Raw genomic sequence first — 26,516 nt, 5'->3', positions numbered from 1 at the left:
GAAATAAAATGGCCCAGTTTTGAAACCACTAAGCATATTGTAGAAGAGGCAAAATGAAGGCAACTTTCTATTCTTTCATCCTGGAGGGAGCTCTTGGATATATTGGAAAGAGACATGGTTTTCGATTGCTCTGGCAAAAAGGAAAGAAGGTCTCAGTCAGGGTCCTTGCATGATTAAACGGGCCTGAGTTTTATAGTCTTGGAGAAGCTCAGTAAAGGTGCGAGGCCCCAGATGGCACGGGGAGAGTGCGTGACTACGTATAAGTGGGGGTGGGGGTGAGGATGAGTTGAGGGCACATTCTTCTCCGGCACATACCTTCTTCTCAGCAGAAAGTGGCTAAGTTCCTGGGGTTTATTGCTAGACAGTCCGAAGTTTGAATTCTCTTCTAGCGCCAATTCTTACTAAGCTGTGTGACCTTGGACAAGTTACCTAACCTCTCTGAGCCTCAGATTGGCCGTCCATGAAATGACATACTATTAGCCTTAGTGAGTTATTGCCTCTTTTCAGTCGAGACTCACAATACAAACAATACAAATGCATTTAAAACTACTTGCAGAGAGCTGGCACGTTTTAGGTGTTCAATAAGTCCTAGCTACTATAGTATAGTTATTGTCGTTGTTGTTATTATTATTATTACAGCATTCAATCCTAGGTCTCAGTAATCCCATCATGGAACAAAAGACATGCCCTCCAGCTAGGCTGTATTTGTCTCTGTTGGGAGGAGGGGCCCGCTGAGTGGTCCTTGGCTTCGGTAGTCCTGACGCTGGGCATCGCCTCCTGGGTTGTGGGGTCCATGGCGCCAGCTCTTTGCCAGAGTCCCAATTGTGCCTCCTCCCCCTCCCTTTTTTGCCCCTGTTAGCTCAAATCCCAGACCCTGTTCTTTGCAGACACCGAGCATTCCTCCTGCTAAGGAACCCTGCAGGATGAAGAAACTCTGTGGTCACCCTGTGGAGCTCTCATTTTGGACTGATGCTCTCCTTTGTGCCTGTAAACTAGCCGTGGCATATGCGAACGCAGCACAGGGCAGTACCCACGGCCTGTGGGTGCGTGTCCTCCCCCTGCTGCAGGCAACCCTGGGCACAGAGTGTCTTGTGGGAGGAATGGGAACAGGAGGGATGGCTCTCCTTCCCTCAAGCAGAGACCATACCCACAGGGGCATAGCGTGGCTTCTGTGGGCAATGGCTGAGAGATACTGTTCATAGCTCAGCCTCATGGTGCATCCACACAGCAGCCCCAGGTGGGGTGGGGAGGCAGGAACTCCAGCCTCAGGCTCGACTGCGCCAGCCAGCTGCAACTGGGGAATGCTGTGTAGATGGAAGAGGTCAGAGGCCTTGCTTGAAATGAACTTGGCCCTCAATTTCCTCCGTGGGGATCCAATAAAATAGTAACAACACAATAAGTAACAAGTATTAATATACAAACCACCTAACATTTACAAGTACTTACTAGTCAAATACTTTTCTATGCATTTTACAGATATCTTCTCATTTTATGTTTCAACTACCCTTTTTATATCATCTCCATTTTATAAATGAGGGAACCGAGGCCCAGAGAAGTTGGATTACTTGTTCAAACTTTCCCCTTTAGTAAACTGGCAAAGCCAGGCAGGATGTGAAGCGTGGCTGTCTTAAGCGAGAGTCTGGAGTTACCAACCATTATACTATCCTGCCTCTGAAGAGTCCACCCTGGCTCCAAGAATGTCCCCAAATCCAAACAACACGGTTTAAAAAAGAGACTCGTAGGCAGTCCCTGTAACAATAACCGACATTTCTTGGCACTTGCCACGCACGAGATAACGTGCTGGGGATTCTACAGGCATTCTTCGAGCTCACACAAGCCCATTTCCCCCCATTTTTGTTATGCAGGGAAACTGAGGCTTTAGAGAGGGTGGCACTTTCCTAACGTCAATGCAGCCAGCTGGCGGGCAGAGCCAAGATTCCACCCCTCGCTCCCCCGAGGCGTGAGCTCTTACTCTTCCTATCCTGGACAAACACAGCAACGCTGGGCTGGGTTTGATGCTCTTTGTCCTCTCAACTCAGATGTCAGAGAGATCTGGTCTCTGTGGCCAGGCTCAATCTCTCCCCCTTGTGCCACTGAGCTGCAGCTGAAACGTCACACTTTTAAACTTTAGGGTCAAGTGTTCTGCTGTCCCTGACCCCAGGTGTGGTGGTGGCCGCGCTGGGACTGGAAGGGAATCGAGCTTTGATGAAGGCCTAGAGGAGGAGCAGGCACAGGGGTGGTGGGTTGACCCTATGTGTGGGTGGCACAGAAGCAGTCTGAGTCCTTAGTACCTTAGGGCTGTGTGGGAGTTTGTGTTTCAAGGTATTTCTCTAACCTGAAACCGCCTGTTAACCAAGTGGGGAGCAGAGAGTGGCCTACCCCCCGCCCGCCACGACACAGGCAGGGGCCGCTCCAGCACAGCACAGAACTGCCTCTGCAAGAGGAGTTTCGGAATGGCCACACCTGGCTGCCTAAAATCAAATAGGCCCTGGCTGGAAGCCTGGTGTGAGGTTCGCGTCTGTGCTGTAGTCTCCTGGGTAGCCTGTGTGGCTCTTCCTCCTCCAAAAAACAGTAGATGTCTGTCTCCAAAAGTGTCCGTCTTAGACGCATTTGCACAGAGGGTGGCACTTGGTCAAAGTGAAAGCCTGAACGAACAGAGGCCTAGAGCCAATAGTGTTCGCTCCCACTTTTCCTACACGTGAAAGGGGCATAAGAGAATGTACATGAAAAAGCCCCCGGATAATCCACATTGCACTTCAGTCTTTGTGTTTGAAATACAATGTACCGTTTTTGTATGTGTGGACTTTTTAATAGCCCAAGCAACAATTTGTGCTGTATTCCCAGAATACCACCTGGGAATAGAAAAAGTTGCCCCTGATACCCCATGCATTTTCTTAAACCTCCACTTAAGATGCAAGGACTTGGTTTGCACCAGACACTGTACTGGGGCCTTACGGTCCCTTATGTCATTTAACCCTCCCACAAGCCTAAGTGGTGGCTACTGACTGTCATTCCTGTTTCCCAGGAGAGAATAGAGCAGCTCACAAAGGGTAGGGGATAACCCAAGGTCTTCACACCAGCAAGATCAAAGTCAGCTGTCACTTTCACAGGTTCTACTTTTAACCAGGGTTCTCAACTGGGGGTAATTTGGCTACAGGGGTAATTTGGCTATAGGTGGGCGTTGCTACTAGACTATAGTGGCTAGAGGCCAGGATGCAGCTAAATAGCCTGCAATGCACCCCTGCCGGGAAGGACCATCCTAGCCCAAAATATCAGTCATGCAGAGGCTGAGAAACTCTGCTTCTCACCTAGTGCACAAGGCTGAGGACCACCTCCCAGAATTCCCCCTTGAGCTAGAGAGGAGGAGGGGTGAGTCCAGCTTGCTTCTGACTCAAAGGGTGAAATTATTCTTACGTAGGCTCTGAATTTACTTCTTCAGCCCTAGAAAAGGTAAAGTGTGTTTGAGAAATACCTTGAGAATTGATGTTTAAAGAAAGGAAAGGAAACTGATTTTTATTGAAGGTGTGTACACTGGTGCCGGATTAGACACCATTAAACTCGTTATACTATTTATCCTTCAATACAGCCCTTACGCTTAGAAGGTATCAACGTTTTCCCTGACCGCCCCCCCCCCCCACTTTAAAGTGGGGAAGAAATTGAAGCTCAAAAATGTTAACATACTCAAGGTCATGTGGCTCAGAGACGGAGCCTGAATTCTAACCCAGGCTTCAAAGATTGCAAGTCTTGACCTCACGTCCTTGATGCTTTGCTGATCTTTTCTTTTCTTTTTTCTTTTCTTTTTCCCCTTTTGATAAGAAATAATAAAAGCTATGCTGAAGGTAAAGTGGGAAGTGTCAAAAAGAGTGATAAATAATCCTCCTACTTTTTAAAATTAAAATCATTCATTCATTCACTCATTTATTTATTTTAGAGAGAGGGGAAGGAAGGGAGAAAGAGAGGGAGAGAAACATTGATGTGAGAGAGAAACATCAGTCAGTTCCCTCTCCTATGCTCCCCACCCAGGACCAAACCCACAGCCCAAGCCATGTGCCCTGACTAGGAATCAAACCTTTTGCTTTCTTTGCAGGACAATGCCCAGCCCACTGAGCCACACTAGTCAGGGCAATAAGACTCCTACTTTTGAATTAAAAGGATTGCTTTATATACCCCATAAAGTAACCACTAGATACCATAGAAATTCTGTATTGGTATATGAGAGCATAGGTGAATTGGTTATAATCATGCTTTTTTCTTTTTTTTTTACAGTGCTCTGGGCACATCTATTATCCATTATCTCATTTTTTAAAAAAGATTTTATTTGCTTTTAAAGAGAGGGGAAGGAAGGGAGAAAGCGAGGGAGGGAAACATGGATGTGAGAGAAACACATCGATCGGTTGCCCCTTGTACACGCCCCGACTGCGGACCGACTGGGCCACACGGATCAGGGCTCCACTATCTGGTCGGATGTTCACAGCAGTCCTCTACGGGGGGGGAGGGGCAGCAAATGTCCTCATTTTACACCCGAAGAACTGGGCCCCAGAGTGGGGCTGGCTTGGTGAGAGGCCTTCGGCTGTGGGAGCCCGGGGCCTTCTGTGCCCACGCTGAGGGCACGGTGCCTGCAATGGTCCTGCTGGGCTCGCGACACTGACCTCCTTTTCTCACAAGCCTGGGTGAGCTCAAGGGAACTCTGACACAGTAAGGGTTAAGCCACATAAATTCTTTTACGAGCAGTAACCATTTACTGGGCCCTGTAAAAAAGGGCCCCTCACTATACTGACTGCTTTCCCTGGGAAGACGGGTGCCAGCCTCCTGGGGGGCGGGCAGAGGCGACCTTGTAGTCCTCAAGGCTGCTCTGTGGGGTGAGTAGCTCTGGATGCCTCCAGAAGGTCATGGCAAGAAATGGTGCCCGTCCTGAGGGAAGGGGCTTGGTTCACATTGTCCTGTGACCTTCACTGAATTCTTTTTTAACTCCCCGCTAAGCTCTCTCCATGCAGGACCTCATTAGAGTCTCACAGGACTTTGAGTGTGGTGACTGTTCCCATTTTACAGGTGGGGAAAGTGAACTTCGGAAAGTTTTTGGCTAAACAGACTTGGAAGTTTCTCAAGGTCATGTCCAGTAATAATCAGGGGAACTAGGATCTGAGCCCACATCTCCCCAACTCCAAAGCCAGGGTGCTTAGCCCTTATACCACCCTGCCTTCTGGGGGTTTATTTTGGGAAGTGGTGAACAGAAGCTCTGAGCTAACCAACTAGGTACCTCGGAATTGGCCAGGGCAGGTCTTGCTTCCAAGGAAATAGCCACTTAGAAATGGCCCTGCAGGCAAATCCTTGTGAAAGAGTTTCAGGGAAATCTTCCCTTCCCATCCCCCCGCAAGCCTGGAGGGCTTCATCCTCCCAGCAGAAGGGCTGGGCTCTGAGCTTCAGCCCTTTCAGGGTTAAACAGTAACCTTTTTACTGCTTGTGGTTGAGCAAATTTTGGTGAGGAACAAGCCCAGCCTTGAGCAAACAGGAGACCAGCCATGCCCCATCCCTTCCTGAGCCACCCCGCTGGGGACTGGGAGGTGTTCTTTTGCCTTGCAGTCCCTCATCTGAGTTCTTCTTACCTTTAGGATGATTGCTCTAAAAAGCCGGATGGGAAAAGGCCCAGTTATTGTGCAAAAGAAAGAAATCTTTGACTTGGGTTGGTTCCTCCTTCTCTGAGGGTGAGACTCAAAGAGGTTTCTGGAAGAGAACTTAAAAACCAATTTAGTCACCTTCTTTTTAGGTGTCCGTGGGAGGAGACTGAGGCCCATGGCTGTTTCTCATTTGGGTTGGGACTTTCCTCACAGTCACATCTGCGATAGAGCCATGTCCTATTTTGTGCCAAGCGCTTAAGGTATAGAAACTCACTTAATCTCCCATCAATGCCCACGGTAGCTACGATCATCGGAAGGTTGCGTGTGAGGAAATGAGAGTTCAGAGAGGTCGATGCCTTGTCGGAGTGAACACTAACCTTAGCTCGTGAGTGGTAGGGTTTGGATTCAACCCCCGGCCCTTCTGACTTTGAGACTCTTACACAGGGCACCACCACGTAGGACCCAGCTCTCCCGTCTTGCCGTGCCCTTGCCCCTTCACTGTCACATGGCCATCGTTCCCACTCTGTCTTTCCTTTTCCACCTCCAACTTAGGCTGGATTCAGGCCCAATTTTTGCCAAACAACCATGCTAGTGATGCTAATAATCATCATAAAAGTGTCTGTCTAGCCTAATTTAACTCTGTCCCGAGTACCTAGAACAGTGCCCAGGCTATTATGGGGCTGATAAATTTCTGTTGAATAAATGAATACATGAATGAATTTGTATTCCTTTTCCAGGCCCCATCCTCCCCTCTCTGACCCTCCACAGAACCAGAGGGGTAGTAGCTAAATCAGAGGAAGGAGTTTTGAGGGCTGGAGTAATCTGGGTGGGCACTTGGATCCTGGGGCTATTGGGGACCCTCAAGGATGCAAGTTTCTCCCAAAACAGGCAGAAAAGTTTCCATGATCTTCTGCTATCGAGATAGCTTTCTGTCTTTCCCCCAACATTTTAGGAAGTGCAAGTTACCTTTATAGATCCTTGGTAATGTTCAAGTGCCTGCTGGAAACAGGCTGTTTTTCTTTTGAATGATTGAGCATTCGTTCGAATGGGGCTGGAGTCTGAGAGGTAGAAGGTGCCTCCCTTGGGGGTGGGAACAGTATAAATAGATGCTGGAAAATCGAAGCAAGTATTTCTGAAGTATAACATTTTTACATTGTTTAAAAAATTTCAAACGAGCCCTTAGAAGAAAGGCTCTTCTCCTGGGTCCTTTACTGAGAAAATGAGCCGTCAAACTGAGAAAGTCACCTTTTGGTCACCTTCGAAGCTTGTGGTATTCTTCAGGTCTCTAAAAGGAGAGACAAAGCTAATCAGAATTTTTACCAGGAAGGAAGGGGAGGGGCAATATCTTGTCAGGGAAACCAACTGATTCCTGATATGATCAGGAAGCCAGATACTGGAGGAGCTCTAGGTACATCCTGGCTGAGGGCCCCCCCGCCCATACCAGCCCACCCATGGCAGACATCTCTGTGGAGGAAGCTTGCTGGGTGCCTGCGTGAGGGGCGGCCCCGGTGTGCTTGGGACTTAGAAACCTCTGATTTCAGGTTACTGCGCAGGTGCTCAGTACCAGCTTGGCTTTTCATTGATTGCAATTTCACTTTAAACAAAATCTCTTTGGCATTTTCACTTTTGAAAAAAAAAAAAAAAGAAAGAAAGAAAAAGAAAAGACTTGGCTGCTGGCCAGACTCGCCCTGTGAGCAGGTATTGCATTTTCCCTCCACTTCATTCCTGATCAGAGATTATTCATTTATGAATGGGTGGCTGTAAAAACTTGCCTCATGCATATGAAAATTGAACCTGGAAATCTTTAATTGCCAGTGAGTTTTGCTTTTACTGAAAGGGCTGTGGCAATATGCTTTGGAGGCAATGGTTGGAAGGACAAACTCTCTTTCTCTCTCTTCCTAAATTCACTCTATGACCTGCACTCTAAAATGACGTTTGTCCATGAGGCACTGACTGAACGGGCTGTTTGATCACCTTACAGATCATGATTCTGGAAGGAAGTGGTGTAATGAATCTCAACCCCAGCAACAACCTCCTCCACCAGCAGCCAGCCTGGACAGACAGCTACCCCATGTGCAATGGTAAGGGGGCCGCTGGGGTGCCACGCCCAGTGAGGATTTTTGCTTTGCTTTCATTCGGCTTTGTTTTCCAACTTAATGTAAGAACAGCATAGCAGGAGCTGTGAGGAACCGTGGGAATGGGGGATACTCTTCATGCCGGAGTTCTCATCAGGTCTCTGGGGCTCCCAGTTGATAGATTTCATTGTTTCCTCCCAACATTCAAGGTTCTGGGTGGGCAACCTGGCAGAGAGGGTTGTAGAAGAGATGCCCAAAGGGAAAGCGACCTATTGAATCTTTTAACAGTATTTGGCTTAGGGTTTCAAGATAGGATAGGAAGAAAAGGTGTGTGCATGCACATGTGTTGCACGGAAGCATGAGGAAGAGAGGGTTGTAGCAGCTTTTTCTTTCTATTTCATGTTCCAGTGACCTACCTTTGTAAGGGGAGAGGAGATTTGTTAGGAGACCATGTACCCCTCTTTAGTGCTTTAATCTAGAACCTGTCGATTAGAAGAGGGAGGGGTTGGTGGGGGGGCTTACAGAGGGTTTGGTGACCAGTCCCGTGGTTTACTGTAGAAGGGCAACCGAATCAAGTTGTTGCTGAATCAGGGCCCTGCACCTCACTGTGAAGTGTTTAGTTTAGGCAGACTGCTGTGCGTCAAAATGCGGTGGCTCTAAGAAGCTCTGGGTCTTCTCCCACGCCGCACCTGCTGCAGATCTCCTCACCAGAGATTCTGCCGCTCTGACTCCCCTAAAAAATGGAAATGGCCTGTTGGTGGGCAGAGTTTGAAGAGGAGGCAGACAAACATAGAAGGATTATGTTCTTCAATAAGTACCTGGTCCATGGGCAGCTCTGCCTCTTAACATGGGAGCTCAGCTGAACATGCACAGGTGACCTACCCTTACTTGATCACTTGTCCCACCAAACTGCTGCCTTTTCGGGGCAGTGACAGTTTCTGTTGCTGGCCTCAGATTGCCTGTGGGGACCTCAAAGGAGGATTCTAAATATGGCAGGAAGGGTCTTCAGACTGGAAAGTCTTTGGCAACCCCGGGCCCCTGGACCCTCGATTAAGGCAGTGTTCTTCCTGTTTGCTTTGGGGAAAGCCAGGGCAATTTATTCAGCAGAAAGTGGAATTTAGGTGTCACTTTTACTTCTTAATTTCCAGAGGCACCAAAGAAGGCCCACCTTCTGGTCATGACTGATGTGGTGGGGGAAGTCAGTTTAATGAAAGAGAAAAGCTGAACTCATAGGAATTTCAGTGTTTCTCCTGAAATTTCAGGCATCTGATGAGCCCACTGGCTGATGGAGAAAATTTCCCAGCTGGCTTCACATAAAATTCTCTGGTTCTTCCAAGTTATAACAGGATGCCCGATCAAGAACTATCCTCTAATCTGGATCCTGTGAAGTTGAGAGAACAAATTCTTCTAGGCCGGTTGTTGGGTTATTGAGAGTTATTACCTCCTGTTTTCACTCCCTGAGCTGCACTTAGGAACTCTGAGCTGTCATAGCAACTCAATTATTTTAGAAAAAGAGAACAAAGCTTCATGGAACCACAAAAAAATGTAGCCCATCCTTCAACAGCTGTACTTGCAAGTCCCCCCAAATTGAAAGCAAATGGAAATATCCAGTCTAAGCTCTCTGTGTTTATATATTTGGAAATATTTCTATGTAATTAAATTTTTGGACTATATTTTACCAATCCTTGTCCCCTTCCCTCTTACCACTGGCTTTGCCTTCAGGGCCCAAGCTGAGAGTTCTGGGCTGCTTTTGTCTGGCCAAGGGTTATGAGGAGTAAAGTATAATACACACAATGAGTGGCAGCCACCTTTATGCCTAAATCATCTTGACCTCCTGGTCAAGTGCTTCTGAGGTCTGAAAGCAACGAATGGATTCTGAAGGAGTGAGCAAAAGTGGGATTGGGTTGGAAACTTTTCCCCTTCAGCCTCTCCTCTGGAGGCATTGAGAGCTAGGCCATAGGTATTATGGGAATCCAATCTTTAGGAGTTCTTTAGTTTCTTGCAACTCAAATTGTATCCACAGATGATCTTCATCACCTTATCATCGTCATCATCATCAAGTAGAAGCTTGCTAGGAATGCAGAAACTCAGGTCTTACCCCAGATCTGTGGAATCAGAATCTGCATTTGAACAACATTCCCTGGTGATTCATAATTACGTTAGAGTTTGAGGAGCACTGATCTATCGTGACCTTGAGGCAAAAGTTAGGGATGGTTTTCTTGTGCTACAATACACATTCCTCTACTGGCCCATCATTGAGTTTGTGGGAGTATCTGTGTGTCATGTTCAGTTGGATTTCCCCTGCTGCAGTGTGGTGGGCTGCAATAGTTGCCCCTGCTCCTCCCCTTTCTAGAAAACAGCTATTCCCCTTAGACCTCTGTTTACAAGGGGACTGACTCTAAGACCTCTCGGCCCTGTTACATGCTCCCAAGGCTTGTTGTCTCTTCTCCATTTTTCAGGACTTGGGGCTGACTTTGTGATGTTCTCTTAAGCGAGCATGAAATGATAACCATACATAGATAGTTAGCCCATATTAAGCTTAGCGATTTTTATTGGCTTGACTGAACTTCTCTTCTTCACTGGTATTTGAATTAACCGTCCTGCAAATGCACCTCGTGATGCTTCTAGGTTCCCACATTATTTCTTCTTCAGCAATGAATTCCACTCAAGAAATTTATAGAGAGCACGTAAGTTGGCAAAGTTTCTGAGGTAGTTTTTATAGGAGGTACAAAGATGGGTGAGGCAGGGTCCCTGACCTTGAGCATATAATTTACAGAGGAGAATAAGATAGTATTTAGATACTCCTAAAGATAAACTGAACATGAGAAAAGCCATCAGGAGAAGTACCCAACACGTCTCCTGGAGATTCAGAGAACAGCAGCTCTTTAGTAAGTTGGGAATCCATGATGACTTTGTAGGGTGGTCAGAGTTTGAAAGCTGTGTAGGAATTCCACAGGGAGTGACCGGTAGAGTATAAACTAGGTTGAAAGAACAATAGAAAAAAGCCAAAAGTCATAGGTTACTTGAATAGCTAGTTAAGAACCTTGGTGGGTGGCTTGGCAATGTTGTACCTAATTGCAGTGGTTGAAGAGATGTGAGTGAAGGTAACTGAGTAAGGAAATGACATTGCAGTAGCTGCAATAACCAGTGAGGGGCGGGGAGGAGCAGCACAGTTGGCGAATGAGAAACCTGGACCACTTTGGGGAGAAGCAAAGGCATCCGAGAGAAAAGGGCCGTGCATTTAGGCCTCACTTTTGGCTAAAAATGGTCTGAGTTTGAGGGAGGGGGGGAATGTGTGTGTGTATGTGTGTGTAAGAGAGAGAAAAAAGATGGGAGAGAGAATGCGGAATAAGAGAGGTATGCAGGTATGAATAATAGCTAATAAGTTGCTGAAACTGAAGTGACGCTTCGGCTTTCATGATACTTTGGGGGTGGTGGGGAATGAGCTCATACCCTCAGAGTGTTTTAGGTCTCATGTCCTCATCCAGCTCCCAGGGGTGTTTTACACTAAGGAGGGTATCAAGGTGCACAGAGGCTAAAAGGTCGGCCCCCACCACAGCGGGGAAAAGAACCACATTTCCAAGAACCTCCCCTCTGGAGCGAGTCTCACACTCCAACCCCACCGGTACACAGGGACCATGGGCGCGCTCCTCACGCCATCCGGCACCAGAGGCACAGCCCCTGTCTGGCGTTATCCGGCGGACAACCGTGGAGCGCTCTCAGAACCCCCCTCCTCTTTTGCAGTTTCCAGTGGGTTTTTTGGAGGCCAGTGGCATGAAATCCATCCTCAGTATTGGACCAAGTACCAGGTGTGGGAGTGGCTCCAGCACCTCCTGGACACCAACCAGCTGGACGCCAGCTGCATCCCTTTCCAGGAGTTTGATGTCAACGGCGAGCACCTGTGCAACATGACTTTGCAGGAGTTCATCCGGGCGGCGGGGACAGCGGGGCAGCTCCTTTACAGCAACTTGCAGCATCTCAAGTGGAACGGTGACTATCTTTCTCCCCATCTCTCTAGGAGTCAGCTGAGAAGAGCAGAAACCCACTCAGCCAGCAGGGTTTCTAGTCAGGGACACCAAAGGCTGGTCTCACCTCCTGTGTCCAGGACAGGGAAGTAGGAGGGAGGTGAGGGAACAGGCACGAAGCCTAGGCTACGAGGTGCGTCTAATCCCATACAAACCCAGCATAATTTTGTCCTCTCCTGATGGCTAATTTTCCAGGAGGTGTGCTATCAGGGTATTCACAGAATACTTGCTGCTCTCAGAAAACCTTTTCTTCTTTACCTTGCAAACAGGGTTTGATAGTTTCATTCCTAATTACTTGCTTGTAAAGATCATCATGGCTACTTTTTTTTTCTTTTAACTTCTAGACCGTAGTTCTTAAGATGGAACCTAAGGGTGGTAAGAAGGTATGCAAAATTAGATCTATGTTTGTGTTTTGGGAAGGGAAGGGGAGAAGGCTTACATTATTTCAGCGGAGTCTTAAAAGTTCTGTTAACTATCAACAACAACAAAAAAAGCAGTTAGAGCTAATGATCTGGACATAGGTAGGATATTTCTGTGGTGATTTCTGGAGCTGCTGCTTCCCTTGGAGCCCCAAATGTCTGTCTTTTGAGGTCTCAGCTGGCACCCAGACAGGCACCATTTAAACACTGTGCCTTGGTGATAGTTTGTACACACGCACACATGTTCTGTACTGGCTTGTAAGACATGGTGGGGCAGACAGCTCGCCTTGCAAAATGTCTTTGACACTGGCTTAAAGTTGCCCTGATAATGGCTATATAAAACAAGCTCCTCTGATAACGATGGCTGTTTTGGAAAGCAGCGATATATTAGTAGAGTGAGCTGGCCCATCCACATCAGAAGGAGCAAGTCTGTCTTAGCAGAACTTGTGTGTAGGCAGGTAGCTGGGGCTTTGAAAGTGTGAGTTCTGGGCCTGTGAACTATATTCAGACACTGGCAGCTGCCGTCACTGCCGAGGAGGACCCGGAGTCTGGCCGCAGGGCTGGCTGCTGTGGTAGCCATTTGGGATGACCTCATTCAGCTCCCGGGCACTTTCTTCTTCCCACCCACATCACAGAGGCGGTTGCACATTTTTCTCTTACTAGAACCAAACCAAACAAGGCTCTATAAATAACCCCTAGGAATCTTCAGAAAGAGCAGACTTATACTTGAGGAATTAAAAATATTTACCTCCCCACCTCCAATTAAATCCAGTCCTTTCAACCTTTGTCCTGAAGCCTAATGCAGGGAGTCCTGGGAGATGATGTGGCTGTCTTTTACCTTCCATCTTTGACCTCCCAGGACTTGCTGGCCCCACTGGGTGCTGCTGGTGCCTCTGTAAGTGCCTCATGACCAGATTCCTCACTTTTGATTTGTTGTTTGCCTTTTTGGAGACATTCTATTAACTTGCATATATTAAGTGTTTATGTATACTAGGCATGCTAAGTGAATTGATTCATTTAATGACCTTATGAGAAAATATTGTACCCATTTTACAGATGGGACAACTGAAGGTGAGAGAGTTTAAAGACATGACCCCTGCTCCTGAGATATTTATAATCTGACTGGAGAGAAAAAAAACACATGAGATTTCTTCATATGTATACATTCTTTTATATATGATACATTATAGAGAGGAGTTGCAAGGCATAACGAAGGGAAGAATCACTGCATTTACACAGACATATCTCATAGATTGGCTCTAATCAAAATGGATTTGATTAAATTTAATATTAAAGATGAACAGAGCCCGTTAAAATGGATTTTCTTGTATTTTCATTTACATTTCGTATCATATCTTAGTATGGGAAAGCATGAGAGATGCCATCTAATAAAGACTTTATCTAGTTTAAGCCCCTAAATTTATAGAAGAGGAAACCAAGACCCAGGAAACAGAAGTGCCTTACAGTTATTGGTGGGAAACTGGCTTTCTGACCTCTGAAGTTCCATTTCCACCATACTGAATGCCTACCTATACAAAGCCAAGTAATTCCATCTGATGTGGGTGCCTGAGCTACTGATCTCCTGGGCCAGGAAGGTCAGGCTTGAGTTTGTAGACTGTACCACTGCAAAGAGTGGTGATCAGGCACTGGGAATGGCAGAAGCTCTTCCAAGAAGCCAGGTCTGCCCTTGTTTAAGTTTTGGCTCCATGTGGGCCCACTCTGACTCTCCCAATCTGTCCTTCACAGTCCCATGCAGTAGTGACCTGTTCCAGTCCACACCCAATGTCATTGTCAAGACCGAACAAACGGGTAAGTAGTAGCAGACGGAGAGAGCCAACTTGGTAGGCAAATACCCTGGCAAGGACAAGTGGGAGGGAGTGTGGGAGCAGGACGGAGCCAGTATTTTGGCAGGAAATCCAGAAACGCCTCTTCTCTGGCTGCCTCCAGTGGGCCACCGTCCATGAGCCTCATCCCTTGTGCTTGGGACCAGTGTCTGCTAACTCTTTCTAATTTCTAGACTGATGGGGAGACTAATTCTGCACACATTTCTCTGCTTCCCACCCCTGGTCAAGGCATCATCCAGGCTCCAGTGCAGGAGCTGGAACGATGCAGAGTCCCAGTGGGCCTAGCAAGAGGGGAGAAGGGGAAGGGTCGATATCTCTCCCTCTCCTCCCCTGGTAGGAGTGTTACACAAAAAAAAGAGGAAGATGCAGATTTGCTGCTCTACACACTGTGGTTTCTCGGGGGCTCTTGGAGGCTCTGTAGGAATGTTAACCCAACTCCTGCCTTATGTGCACTCTTAGAAGAAAGACTGCCCTGGATCCTGAGTAGGGTTTGTTGGAGACTTGCAGGGCACACTAACTGCCTCCAATCAGACCTCCTTGCATGTTAGCCTTTGGCCTCTGGCCTCTCAGTCTAAGGAGAGCTGTGCAAGATCCCCAAAGTCCACTGGCCATGATAAAACTGTGCAGCGGCCACTGCCCGGTGGTCACTTTCCAGGTCCTCATCAGTGAGACTGCAAGCCATGGGGGCCAACACTGTTTTCCACAGGCCTGCCTGAGGGTTGCATGCCAGTCACTAAGGGCCGAATATCACCTGGGGGTGATTTGTCAGTCACTCAGATCCCATCGGCCTCATGCAGTTATTCGCTCTTAAGGGGGCTAGCCCACCATTATTAAAGAAAAAGAATAATAGTTGCTAGGCATGTTAATTAGCTTTCCCTAGCCCTGCCTTTCTCCCACAGACCAGGGGTTGGGTTATCTGGATGGTCTGTGCTTTATGGTTCTGACTGCCCTAGAGGCAGACAAAGGACTCCACAGAGAGCTGGTGTGCCCTATCCCCCCATGGCCAGAGAGATAGCCCCCCCATGGCCAGGATGGTACGAAGAGGTCCCCAATAACTTGATAATTTCTTCTTGACCATCCAGACATTCTTGTGTTGCCAGTTCAGAAAAGCAAAGCTGAAGGGTGGAGAAGGTCCACCCAGGGAGGAGAGGAGAAGAGACTCACAGAGGGGCCAACACCCCCAAACCTTTTGGTTCAGTTTGTTTTCAGAGACAACAACAGGTGTATGATGTGACCCAACAAGGAGAGAGGGTGTAACCCCAAGAGATTGTGGGCTTGGGGTGCCCAAACACGTAGCTATTAGTTAAAATACCAGCTAAATCCCTGTGTCGTAAACAAGAGGACTTAGCCAGTGACTCAGGTTTTATACCTTTTATGTTGTAAAAACAAAATGAAACTCGGCCAGTGGCTTACCACCCGGCCCAGAAATTCAGAAGCTGGGCAGGAGGGGAGCTGAGGGCAGCATTGATCTGTGAAGAGAAGAAAGCAGGAAGTTCCTGGTGGGGACAGCTAAGAGCTCCTTGCCAGATCTTGCAGCTCTTGGCCAGCCAGGAAAGAAAATGCTTCTGTCCGAGACCAGCCCACATGTGGGCGTTGCGTAGGAGCTGGGCTTCATTTGGGGTAGGTGGAGGGGAGTTGCCTTGGAATCTGAGGTCTGAAGAGTCAATCAGAGTGAGATGTGCTTGTCGAGAGAGAGAGAGAACGAGAGAGAGAATGAGAGCGAGAGAAAGAGAGAGAGATGATTGCAAGATGAGGCAATGGGGCCCTACTCTTAAAAGCTGTTTGTTGCATTTGTGTTTTGAGAATCTCATGTTGCCCTTCGAGCTAATCAGAGAAATCCTGTAGAGAGGGGGCCTGTCACCCAGCTTGAGGATCTCACTGGATTGCAGCAATGAAGTCCCTGTGATAGAACTGACTTGACTTTTTCTGACAGAAACATTATTAACTCCCCTGGGAACATATCACTAGAAAAAGATGCTGATTAATCATGAATTTCCCTCTACCAATTTCTTTTTCTAGTGTAAACATATTCTGGTCATTACATAGTAGAATGCAAAACAATGCCAGGCTCCTGAAACTAGCCCCTGCCATGTGCAGACAGAGAAAACTCCCAGGAAAACCAAGCATTGGTCCGGAATAGGATCCCACTGTCACAACGGTCCCCCAACTGCCAACAGGTGTAGAACACACGGATGGAACTATAACAAGTCCATTTCCCCAGGACACTGGAAGAAACAATGGGTAACACTGTTATAAAGTAACATGTGGCTGAAGCCCAACTGTATCCCTTCTCTCTGGAACCGCCCCCCCCCCCAATATCTCATGACTCTCTGAGGAATAGTGAGTTAGAAAAAGCAAACTCTCCCCCAGGGAATGATGATTGCTGACCATTCCCATTTTCTGTCCTTTGTAGACCCTTCCATCATGAACACTTGGAAAGAAGAAAACTATTTATATGACACCAACTATGGTAGCACAGTAGGTAACTAACTCCCCAGCACTTAATGCCCTTCTACAATCTTTGTTATTTTAACAGCCAAAAAGTTCTGTTGTCAGGGGGTGGCTCTCAATATCCTTTATTTTTTGTCACTACAGATTTATTGGACAGCAAAACTTTCTGCCGGACCCAGATCTCCATGACAACCACCAATCACCTTCCTGTAGGTAAGTTGTCCTGACATCAGAGGTCAAGTGTGCCTCATGCAAGTGCTTATTGAGCATTAATGAGAATTACTGACATCCATGTTTACACTTGGCTGGAGTCTTTCTCATAAAAAGGAGTTACTATTTATGAAAGATCTGCTTTTGAGCCAATATTTGTACATTGAAAATTACCAGCAAGGGTGCCTCTAACAAAAGTGTTTGTCTCCTATGAAACTAAGACACTCTCTTTTTGTGATAACAAGAACTCTCTTTTCGACAAAAACTTGCTCTTGGGAAATTATCTTATAAAATTATTCATACTTGAGTATACTTCTGGGGGAAGACAGTTATATTTAAGTTTTGACAAATGTTGGACTTAGAGAAAGAACATCTAACAGTGACAATTAGAGGTCGATGAACCTGTGGCGCCGGTCTTTGGGTAGAGGGGTAGTGATTAGAAATTCTCAGAACCCTGGAAATCACACCAGTTGGTCAATTTTTGAAGTCTTACCCTCATGGCTCATCAGGACTCTTCAATCAGTCAGACAACCTGCACTTTTTAAATTATGTTCCCATTAGTCATGTTTGGTTAATATTGGATCCTTCTGGGGGCTAGCCATGACTCGGTCAAGGTTACGTTGAATGGGATGGTTGGTCTGCCGGGAGTCTGGGAGAGGGGCTTTCAGATTACATTCCCCCTTCCTTTTACAAACAGGAACATTGGCATGTACTGTTTAGGAATGAGTGCACTTGGGGGAGATGAATAGAGGGCTTCATGTTGTCCCTTGATCTGGGTGTAAACTTATGGATCTGTTTGGGTCTATGAAATGGAACTTAGACTTGCCACAAGTGAATTGCTCTTTTCCTGGAATTGAATTTGGGACTCTAGAACTGGGATTTAAATGAATATTTGAAAAAGAAAACACTGAATCAAACAACAACTCCTCCTCCCCCCCCCCCCCCCTTTTTTTTTTTTTTTTTTTTTTGCCTTTGTTGAGTATGTTTTTGAGAACTGAAATAATGAAAGCTTTTGGTTTGAGGTTTTGTTTGGGTCAAGTCCCTTGAATGAGACAGGGCTTGGAGCCAGTGTAAATGCTTCTGGAATTGAAGTGAAGATCTGAGGCCCAGTCATTTCTTTACTTCCCCCTCCTCTCTGGGACCCACACTGTGTGTTGCTCTAAGTATTTGCTGAAATTAAGAAACAGATCCATCATCACTGGAAAGGCTCTGCAGTGAATTTGCCCTTCTGGTGGAACAGAGCCAATAGAGATGACATTTCTGTGGCAAGCGTTGTCCCCCAATCAAGGGAAGGGTTTCAGAGCTGAGGAAACCACCCCTCACCCTCTGACTTCCTCTCACACTTCCTAAGGTGTCACCTCCCACATCCTTCTGGTTGGGTCTTTGGCTTATGGCAAAAGATTCCAGCTAAATGTAAACTTGAACCAACCACTTCCTGAGCCTCGGGGTTGTTAGGTCTTAAGGCACCTAGGAAACCTAAAAGCTGTCATCACAGCTCTACTGCCTCACAGCCTGGCCATGCTTCTGTCTTCTGTGTCTGACTTCTAGAGCCTCATCATGCTGAGGGGCCTAAGAAGCTAGTTCCTGCTTCCATAGTTGCATGAACAGAAAGCTCACAACCTCCTAAGCCCACCTCTTCTATCTTTGAAAAGCCCTTCTAAAAATGGGCTTTACAAATCTGCTCTGCATCATCTCCCTTGATCCTTGATTCCCCCCTCCCTCATTCCTATCCTGTGACTGTAACACAGGCTGGAACATGACATAATCAATTCAGGTCCTCTAGTGGAATTATTCTTTCAAGAATCAATTGAGTGCAAATTCTTTGGAATAACAGCCCCCCAGTAGTGTATTTAATTACAGCCCTGGATGGGGCAATTACTTTCAGTATAATTTAGCATCTATTGGTTGAGACCAGACACCCCCAACCCCCATTTGTCATTTGTCTGAGTCTTTACCTTTCAAGCTCCCATTACAATATCTTTCTATGTCTTAATGCAAGTTACAAGTTGAGTGGAGGCGGGGCCCAATGTAAACTGATGCCCTCTGTGATAAACGCAGGTGGGGAAGCGGGCTTTGTTTTGATTTCTCTGCCATCTGCCCATTTCATAAAATGGCCGCCAGTGTTCTTGATCTGCCCGATAGTCCCGAAGCCAATCACGCCAACTCAGGCTTGATGTGTTTATTCACTGACTTGCTGAGCCTAAAGCTAGGGCGGTGCAGTCTATTATAACACTGAAATTTGTATATCCCGTAAAGAAATGGCTCACAGCTGAATCATATGCAAATGCTTCTAATCTTTGCTTCTTGCGAAGCAGCTTAGCTGAAGTCATGATCTGGCACTTGCATCACAAACCTGTGGCTTCGTGCTGCCCCTACCCCGCCGGGACCTTGGCCTGAGGTGCCTGGGAGCCGAGCAAGAGAAAGCCACGCCGGACCACTTCCCCAGAGCGAGCCATTCTTTTATAAGCATGAATCACTTAACCACATGGCTGCCTTCAAAGGCTTTGACTTTTATTTGGCGATGAGAGGAAAACATCGCGGGGGTGGCCATCATGCGAAAGGGAGGTTTCAGATCAAATCATTTTGGGCTAAGGCAGGTCAGTGGCTCCACAGCTTGCCCTCACACATTGGGGACAAGACAAGGAGGCTGGAGGAAATTCATTTCCTTTCGCCTTTGGCTGCATATTCCTTCACATGACAATGGAAACATTTTTATTTGGGGATTTTTTTTTTTTTAATTGGTCTTTCCCAAATAAGATGGAGATGTAGCCTAGGTAAATGGCTAATATCTCAAAGAGAAAATTCAAGGCCTCTGTGGGAGTTTTTAATCTGGGGCCCATGGACTCCTAAGTGAGCCACAAACCCCTGAAATTGTTTACAGATTTCCACAAGTGTACTGTATGTACCGTTTTCTGAGAAGAAGGTCTAGGGTCTCTGTTTTACTCACAAAGTTACCTTAATCCCAAAGTAATTGATTCTACATCAGCTTGGAACCCATGTGCAGCGATTAGGGCCAATAAACTGAGAGACAATGTTTTGGTTTTTTTTTTTTTTTTTTTTTTTCCCTGAATTCAATCCTGGCTTTGAAATAATGGCCCTGCATCGCTCCTGGCTGCCATTTGAAGATGAGCTTTGCTTGTGGCCTGCTGGGTAAATGCCACTCTTTGTCTGAAGAACAACGTGGCCCTGTCAGAGTGATGTATTACTTGGAAACAGGGACAGTGCCAAACCTGTCGCAATATTGTCACATCCTGATAGAATGTTGCAACCTCACCCTGAAACCTACAGGGAGGGAGAGTGAAGTCTCCTCCATTTCCTCTGGATTTCTCCTTCCAGATTTCAGAGAAATCCAACTCAGGTGCAGGGTTCTTGCTGACAAATCCCGGGGGGAAGTTCTTAACCAGAATAAGAGTTTTGTTTTGTTTTTTTCCCCCTGCCAGATCTTATGAAAGCCCTCTCCCCCATCTTGCAGCAGTTTTCAGAGAACTGCGGGGAGTGCTGAGTCATGACAAGCTGGGTGATCCGATAAGCAAATATGCCCATGAATACTGGGAAATACAAAACCATCACATTGGAATTACTTTTTGCCACCAACTAGAGCATTATGGAACTGAACTTGATTCTTGGCAGGGAAGACTTTCATAAAATCTGTTATGTGCCAGCAGCTTAAGAAATGGCATAGAATAGTGGTTATGGGTGAAGCCTCTGGCTTGAAACAGACTGTGGTCACATCTTGGCTCTCCTGTCAGGCTGCGTGACCTCAGATAAGTCATTTGACCTCTCTATGTCTCAGCTCCTCCATAGCTGTAAACTTTGGATCATAACAGTACCTGCCTCGTAGGGTTACTGTGTGAAATAAATAAAGTGATTCATGTAAAATGTCTAGGTCCATGCCTAGTACATAGTCCTCAATAAACAGGAGCTGCTCTTCTTAACCATTTAAATTAGGAACTAATTGTTATTCAAACTTTTTAGAATAATGGACCGCCCTTGACAGTTGAATGAATGTGATGGACGCTCCCTTTGCATGTAATTTCAGTCAACCTGAAATGCCTTTGAAGGCCACGTCTGGGCTAGTGAACCCCAGCACAGGAAGCCCTGATGCAACACACCAGAAGAGATGCGTTTTACTGGCCCGGTTTATTAACAAAACTGGCTTGTGTTTAGGAACTGCTCTGTGTTCATATTGGTATATTTTTGATTGTGTGATTTTTTGTTGTTGTTGTTGAGAGCTGCCTTGGTCCTCCCGATACCTGAAACGCCCCCCTTCCCCACCCCCCACACACACTGCTCGATCATTCCGTTTTCTTTTCAAGAAGTTTTATTTCACAGATCTGCCTCTGTCATCTCCTCTTTGGTGACAGTCACGAGGGTTACCATAACAAGTCATTTGTTAAACTAACCTGTTTCCATAGTCCCTGGTGGCCCTCTGTACTAAGCACAGGCCAGTCAATGGCCTCTTTGTCAAGCTGATTAAAATATAACCTTGCATGCCAAAAAAAGGCACTCCTTTGGCTTGAAAGTCATCTTTCTTTGTTATAAATGTTTACATTTTTGTATTATGAAAAATAAACCCTTTCAATGACCTAAATCCTTCAATGGCTTTCCATGTCTCTTAGAATAAAAGCTAAAATCCTAAAATCCCACAAAGCCTTCATGGTCTGAATCTTAGCTCCTACCCCTTGTACAGCACCCCCCACCACCCGGCCCCAAAAGGCACACCGGCTTCCTCCTGCTCTGTGGGCATATCAAACACACACTGACCTCATGGTCTTTGCACTTACTATTCTCATTCTTGGGAGACTCTTGCACAAGCTCGCTGCATGGCTGTCTCCCTCACACCCTTCTGGTCCCCTTCTCATAGAGATCCTCTGTGACCACTACCTTATATTAAATGGCAAATTAGTCCCATTTCCATACTTCTTACCGTGCAATATTTTTCTCCATAGCACTCTCTGTTTCGTATTGGTCACTACCACGTACTGGAAATGTGCCAATCCTGTAGTAGGCGCTCAATAAATATTGGTTAAAAGAGCAGATGAAGAATGAAAATGATAATGGAAGGAAATGGGTAAATTAAACAGCCTTCATTTTACTCTTTAGCAGAATCACCTGACACGAAGAAGGAGCAAGACCACCCTGCCAAGCCCCACACCAAAAAGCACAGTAAGTTGGCTGGCTTTCCGATGGCACAGAGCCCGTCCCTTCAAGTTGCGTGTCCCTGGAGGCCACTAGTTTTAGACAGATATTGCTTCTGCCCACTGCCTCCGTTTCTTCATCTCAGACTGGGGCAGGTGAGAGAAAAAAGGCAACAGTTGCTGGCAGAGTAACCCCTCTGGCTGTTTCTCCCAGTGGAACCTCAGTGAGTGTCCTTCCCTCAGTCTGTCTATTTGTTCTAAAACTGGGACACCCAGTGAATAAGAGCTTCTTGTAGGCATGGGGTTAGCGGTTACCCTTTCTCCAGAAAAGAGGGTGGAACAAAGAGAAAGATAGGAAGAAACGGCTGAGCTGTATTGTTCTTCTGCTGAATGTTGGCTTCCTACTTCTGTGGAATTACTGTCCCAAGAAATGACTGTTTATTCTTAAGATTCAACAGTGCTCCTTGAGAGTTGTACTTCCCCCAATAATAAAACCTTATGAAGGTTTTAAAGTATGAAAATTTGAAATGTCAGAGACAAGGTGTGTATAATCTGGAAAGGGCAGGGGACTGGACATCTTCATTACAGAGTGAACAGAGAACAGAGTGAGCACAGCCCCTCAAACTGGGGGGCCAGAGAGAGTTTGGATGCCACAAGTCTAGTGGGGGCGGGAGACCGGTTTTGGTGGCTAATTTTATTACAGTTACCCCTTCATTTCCAAATTGGTCCCCTCAACCCCAGCAAGACCTCGCCCCAATCTATCCTAAGAATTAAAATACTAGAACTGAAGCGATGTGCACGGCTGAAGCACACTTCCTGGGTGAAGCACAGTTAATTGGTGGAGGTACTTACTAAAGAAAGGTGGTGAAAAGTTGCCCGATGGGGAAGTTGCAAGTTGAAATGAATCCCAGACAATTTGTCAACAATACTTAGGAGTCGCTCTAAGTGTAGGACACCTGGGACCTCTTCTTTCCTCTTGGCTTTGCCACTAGCTAATTATGTGACCTTGGTGAAGTCACTTACATTCTTTGGTGTCTCAGTTTCCTGATTTGCAGACTTAAAAAAATGTGCTAGTTCATTCTCAAACACCTTTTAAAAAATATTCACTATTTGAGAATTCTGTGATCTGGCTTCGCTGGTGGGTCGGGGGAGAATTGAGTATCTCCCATTTGATGGAATATATTCCAACGCTTTGCTTTCTCGGAGCCTTATTTGCTGTGATTTCACTCAACTCCTTTTTCTGCCTCTCAGATCCACGAGGGACCCACTTATGGGAATTCATCCGCGACATCCTCCTGAACCCAGATAGGAATCCAGGGTTAATCAAGTGGGAAGACAGGTCGGAGGGCATCTTCAGGTTCTTGAAATCGGAGGCTGTGGCTCAGCTCTGGGGTAAAAAGAAAAACAATAGTAGCATGACCTACGAAAAGCTCAGCCGAGCCATGAGGTGAGGAGTTTCTCGTCTCGGAACGTGATAAGGCCGCACGTCCAGTTAGTTTCCTGGCAGGCTTAGTGTGACCAGCCACCTGACGCAATGTCCTTTGTTACAGATACTACTACAAAAGAGAAATTCTGGAACGTGTGGATGGGCGAAGACTGGTATATAAATTTGGGAAGAATGCACGCGGATGGAGAGAAAATGAGAACTGACACTGGGAACACAAACCAAAACATTCCCCATATCCTAACAAGCCAAGCTCCTGGACGTAAATGTTTCAAAGACTACTTTTCTCTGATATTTATGTACCAGGAGGGGGAGAAAAAAAAATCTACTTCTAACGGGAGAAGGAACACTACAGTTGATAAAATTATTTTGTTACTTTGAAGTATATCCTATGTGGGGAACAAACGTACACAGTTTTCTGTGAACTATGATGCTGTATGTGGTTTCATGTTTTTGCCTCTATTGTGAAGTTGTTTCCATTGCAAGAAGAATGGGGATCGCGGCCTGTGCTTCTTGCTAAGAGAAAAGGAAAAGAAGTCAGAGGGCATTAAATATTTTTATATGCAAATGATTTAGGAAAAGATAACGTGTCCTTCGCTCGCACATAAGCATCCATGTGGCCTCACCGAGAGAGGTGGGCATGGTTGCTAGGATGAACCCCAGGGTCTCACATGGACGAGATGAACCAGAGGATGCTGGGAAGTTTAACCTGCCCCTTAGGAGCCACTGAGTGGAGAATGAAGACTACCAAAATCCAGGTGGACTGTAATCACTGCATAATCACATGACTTGCAATGTTTAAATCAGCGAGAAGAATAATGGTGGGGGCTTTTTACTCATTCAGGAGTGATTTCCCTGATGCCAAGGCCCTCTTCCTTCCTCCCTCTTGGATGATTGGTGAACAACTTCAATGACCACTTCTGCTAACTTCTAGTTATTTAAGAAAGGGGCCAGTCTTGATTATCTTTATCCCAATTCCTTAAAAATAAATGGGAAAAAAGAGGTGGTGATGAGTTTGCTCTTGTATTCCTATTGTCTATGGTTTCTCAGTTGGCACAATTGGCGTTTTTGGTTGAATAATTCTTTGTTGTGCATTCTTTGGCTGTCCTGTGCATTGCTGGATGTTTAGCAGTATCTATGACCTCTATCCACTAGAAGTATAGAAGTGGTGATAACCAAAAATGCCTTCGGGCATTTCCAAACGTGCCTTGTGGGGCAGGGGGTGAGGGGACAAAACTGACTTTGATTGAGAATCACTGATTTAGTCAGTCACGATGGAGATGGTGATTTATTCTCAGAACAACAAGATATATAAGATCCTTTAGTTCCTAGGAAGGAGCAAAAGCAAGACTTCAAAGTCAGCCTATTTTTAACTTTTAAAGTATTAGGGACCATGGATTTAAATATCTAGAGGGACTTCTTTTCAGAACCCCAGATGAGAGCCCAAGTCAGGTACATTGAATAAGGTAATGTAGCAAGAACTGAAAGAAGACATTTTCACTGGAATTATAAAACAGAGTAAAAATTATATTGTAGAAGAAAATGCTGAGAGAAAAAAGTGAGAGAGAGAGAGAGAGATGAGAGAGATGAGAGAGAGAGAAGAAAGTTAGTTCCAGGGAAAATATTCTTTGCAGATGTTAATTCTTATAGTCTTTCCTCTTTTGGATCATCTTTTTTCTATCTTGTATGAATCCATCCCAAAGTGAATGGTATGTAGTTTAGATGTGCAACTAGAGGAGTGTTATTTAAAAAAGACCTAGAAAAGAAAGGAAGGATGTAAGAGAAAAAACAGCAAACAGCTAAGAGCTATGGTAAGTAAGGAATTGGAGACTTCTTCAATGATGGGATTGTTTGGGGTACCTGGAGATTTAGCACTGGGTCCTGTAATCTGGGAGGACTGTGAGCCTGCAGGCATGTCGCAAATGGATTTGAACATCCACATCCTTTTTGCAACTTTTCTTTTTGGCTCCCTGTGTCCTTGGCTTTCTCCTCCCTACTGCCTCTCTTAAGCAATAGCATGGGGCTGAAGATATGTACCAATAAGAGGGAGTGGACTTCATCAACTAATGTGTCCCCTGCCACTGTGTCTTACCCAGCAGAGGCGAACAATTCTTAGTCAAAGTTATAAAGTGTTTGTCGTGTATTCAGAAGGCTAGAAGTAAGAATTAACACTGTGTCCTAATTATAATGACGACCATTATGAATGGTGACCTTGGCATACTAGGGTATTGAGATGAATGACCTTCTGAAGGTACAGCCAAGTCCATTTTTAGTTCTGCCTGGCTTGATCACCTCCACAAAGGTGTTACTTAGTGTTGTTAAGTAACAGTTACTGAGGAAACAGAGAGAAACAACAGTTGGCAGCCCAGATCTGAGACGTTCCTGCATAAACGACACACATTGCTTTCCAAGCCAGGCTAAGAACTATGAGGCCTCCCCGACATTTAACAGTACTTCACAGAATGGATTAAATATCTAGATATTTTAATTGGTGTAAATGCCTGAATGTGTACGTCTGAATCGTGTGAAGATCGTAGGGGTAGCTGCTAATCCTCCCTTTGCTATCCCTTCCTTGGCTTTGCCTGTTCTTCAGCTAAGATGGCTAGCCTTCTCTCTGAGTTTACACTTCCCTAAACCTCTAAGTTTCTCACATTCCTCCAAGTTCGTCCTTTCAGCATTCTCCCCATAAAAGGGCAACCGTTGCTAGGTAGCAGATGAGTCTGGGGAGCACCAACCGAAACAGTTCTAATGATAATTAGCAGCCTGTGTTATTTCTCAAAAGTGATGATTTCTTGGCACCCAGTCAGGCCGGAGTGTTAAGTTCTTAGCATGTATCTCTATTGTCTTGGCTTGAGTTTGATGCATTTTCTAAGCGCAGTTCGTGACTTGGAGAACTCCAGGTAATCAAGCCATGCCGACTTGGGGTGTGAACAGAGTACTTCCCACTACAGTGTTGGAAGGGAGAGTACAAATAAGAGCTAAAGGCTTGGGGTCTTATCTACAGTTTTCATGGGAACCTGAGGCAGGCAATGTATTATTAAGACTGTCAGACTCCGGTCATCCAAGGGGCCCAGGCTTTTGACTTGATGGAGCTTTAGTACAGCCCTATCTCCCAGGGCCCTACTCACAGCTTCTTGAATTTGCCTTCTGAGCCGTACAGAGGTTATGAGTTTTCCTTTGAACAAACTGGTTCTTTCTCCAAGTTTTTGCCTTTCTAGACTGTAAGCTCTTTGTGGGCAGGCACTATAGTTTATCAATATTTCTTCCCTGTACCTAGCATGAGATAAGTGCTCAA

At 46.0% G+C, this 26,516-nt stretch overlaps 1 protein-coding gene across 2 annotated transcripts in view; it reads left to right on the top strand.

Annotated features, from left to right (window-relative positions):
- The window catches only part of EHF (ETS homologous factor), a 39,410-nt gene extending 13,390 nt beyond the window's left edge, over positions 1-26,020 (top strand). Inside the window, exons 2-9 of one of the 2 annotated variants that reach the window (XM_054585923.1) lie at positions 7,597-7,696; positions 11,435-11,680; positions 13,881-13,943; positions 16,392-16,460; positions 16,574-16,642; positions 21,746-21,805; positions 23,029-23,224; positions 23,328-26,020. In XM_054585923.1, coding sequence (XP_054441898.1) covers positions 7,600-7,696; positions 11,435-11,680; positions 13,881-13,943; positions 16,392-16,460; positions 16,574-16,642; positions 21,746-21,805; positions 23,029-23,224; positions 23,328-23,427 — 900 coding nt within the window. In that variant the 5' untranslated portion in view covers positions 7,597-7,599 and the 3' untranslated portion in view covers positions 23,428-26,020. Of the gene's footprint in view, positions 1-7,596; positions 7,697-11,434; positions 11,681-13,880; positions 13,944-16,391; positions 16,461-16,573; positions 16,643-21,742; positions 21,806-23,028; positions 23,225-23,327 lie in introns of both variants that reach the window. The other variant, XM_054585922.1, reaches the window with a different exon arrangement.
- Positions 26,021-26,516: the final 496 nt, after the last annotated feature.

This window comes from Pteronotus mesoamericanus, unplaced genomic scaffold, assembly GCF_021234165.1.
Source record: "Pteronotus mesoamericanus isolate MK-2021 breed Mesoamerican mustached bat unplaced genomic scaffold, CSHL_Meso_final contig_90, whole genome shotgun sequence".
In the NCBI taxonomy this organism is placed as follows: Eukaryota; Metazoa; Chordata; class Mammalia; order Chiroptera; family Mormoopidae; genus Pteronotus; species Pteronotus mesoamericanus.
Note: the sequence above shows the minus strand (reverse complement) of the source record. Positions and strands in the feature narration are given on the sequence as shown.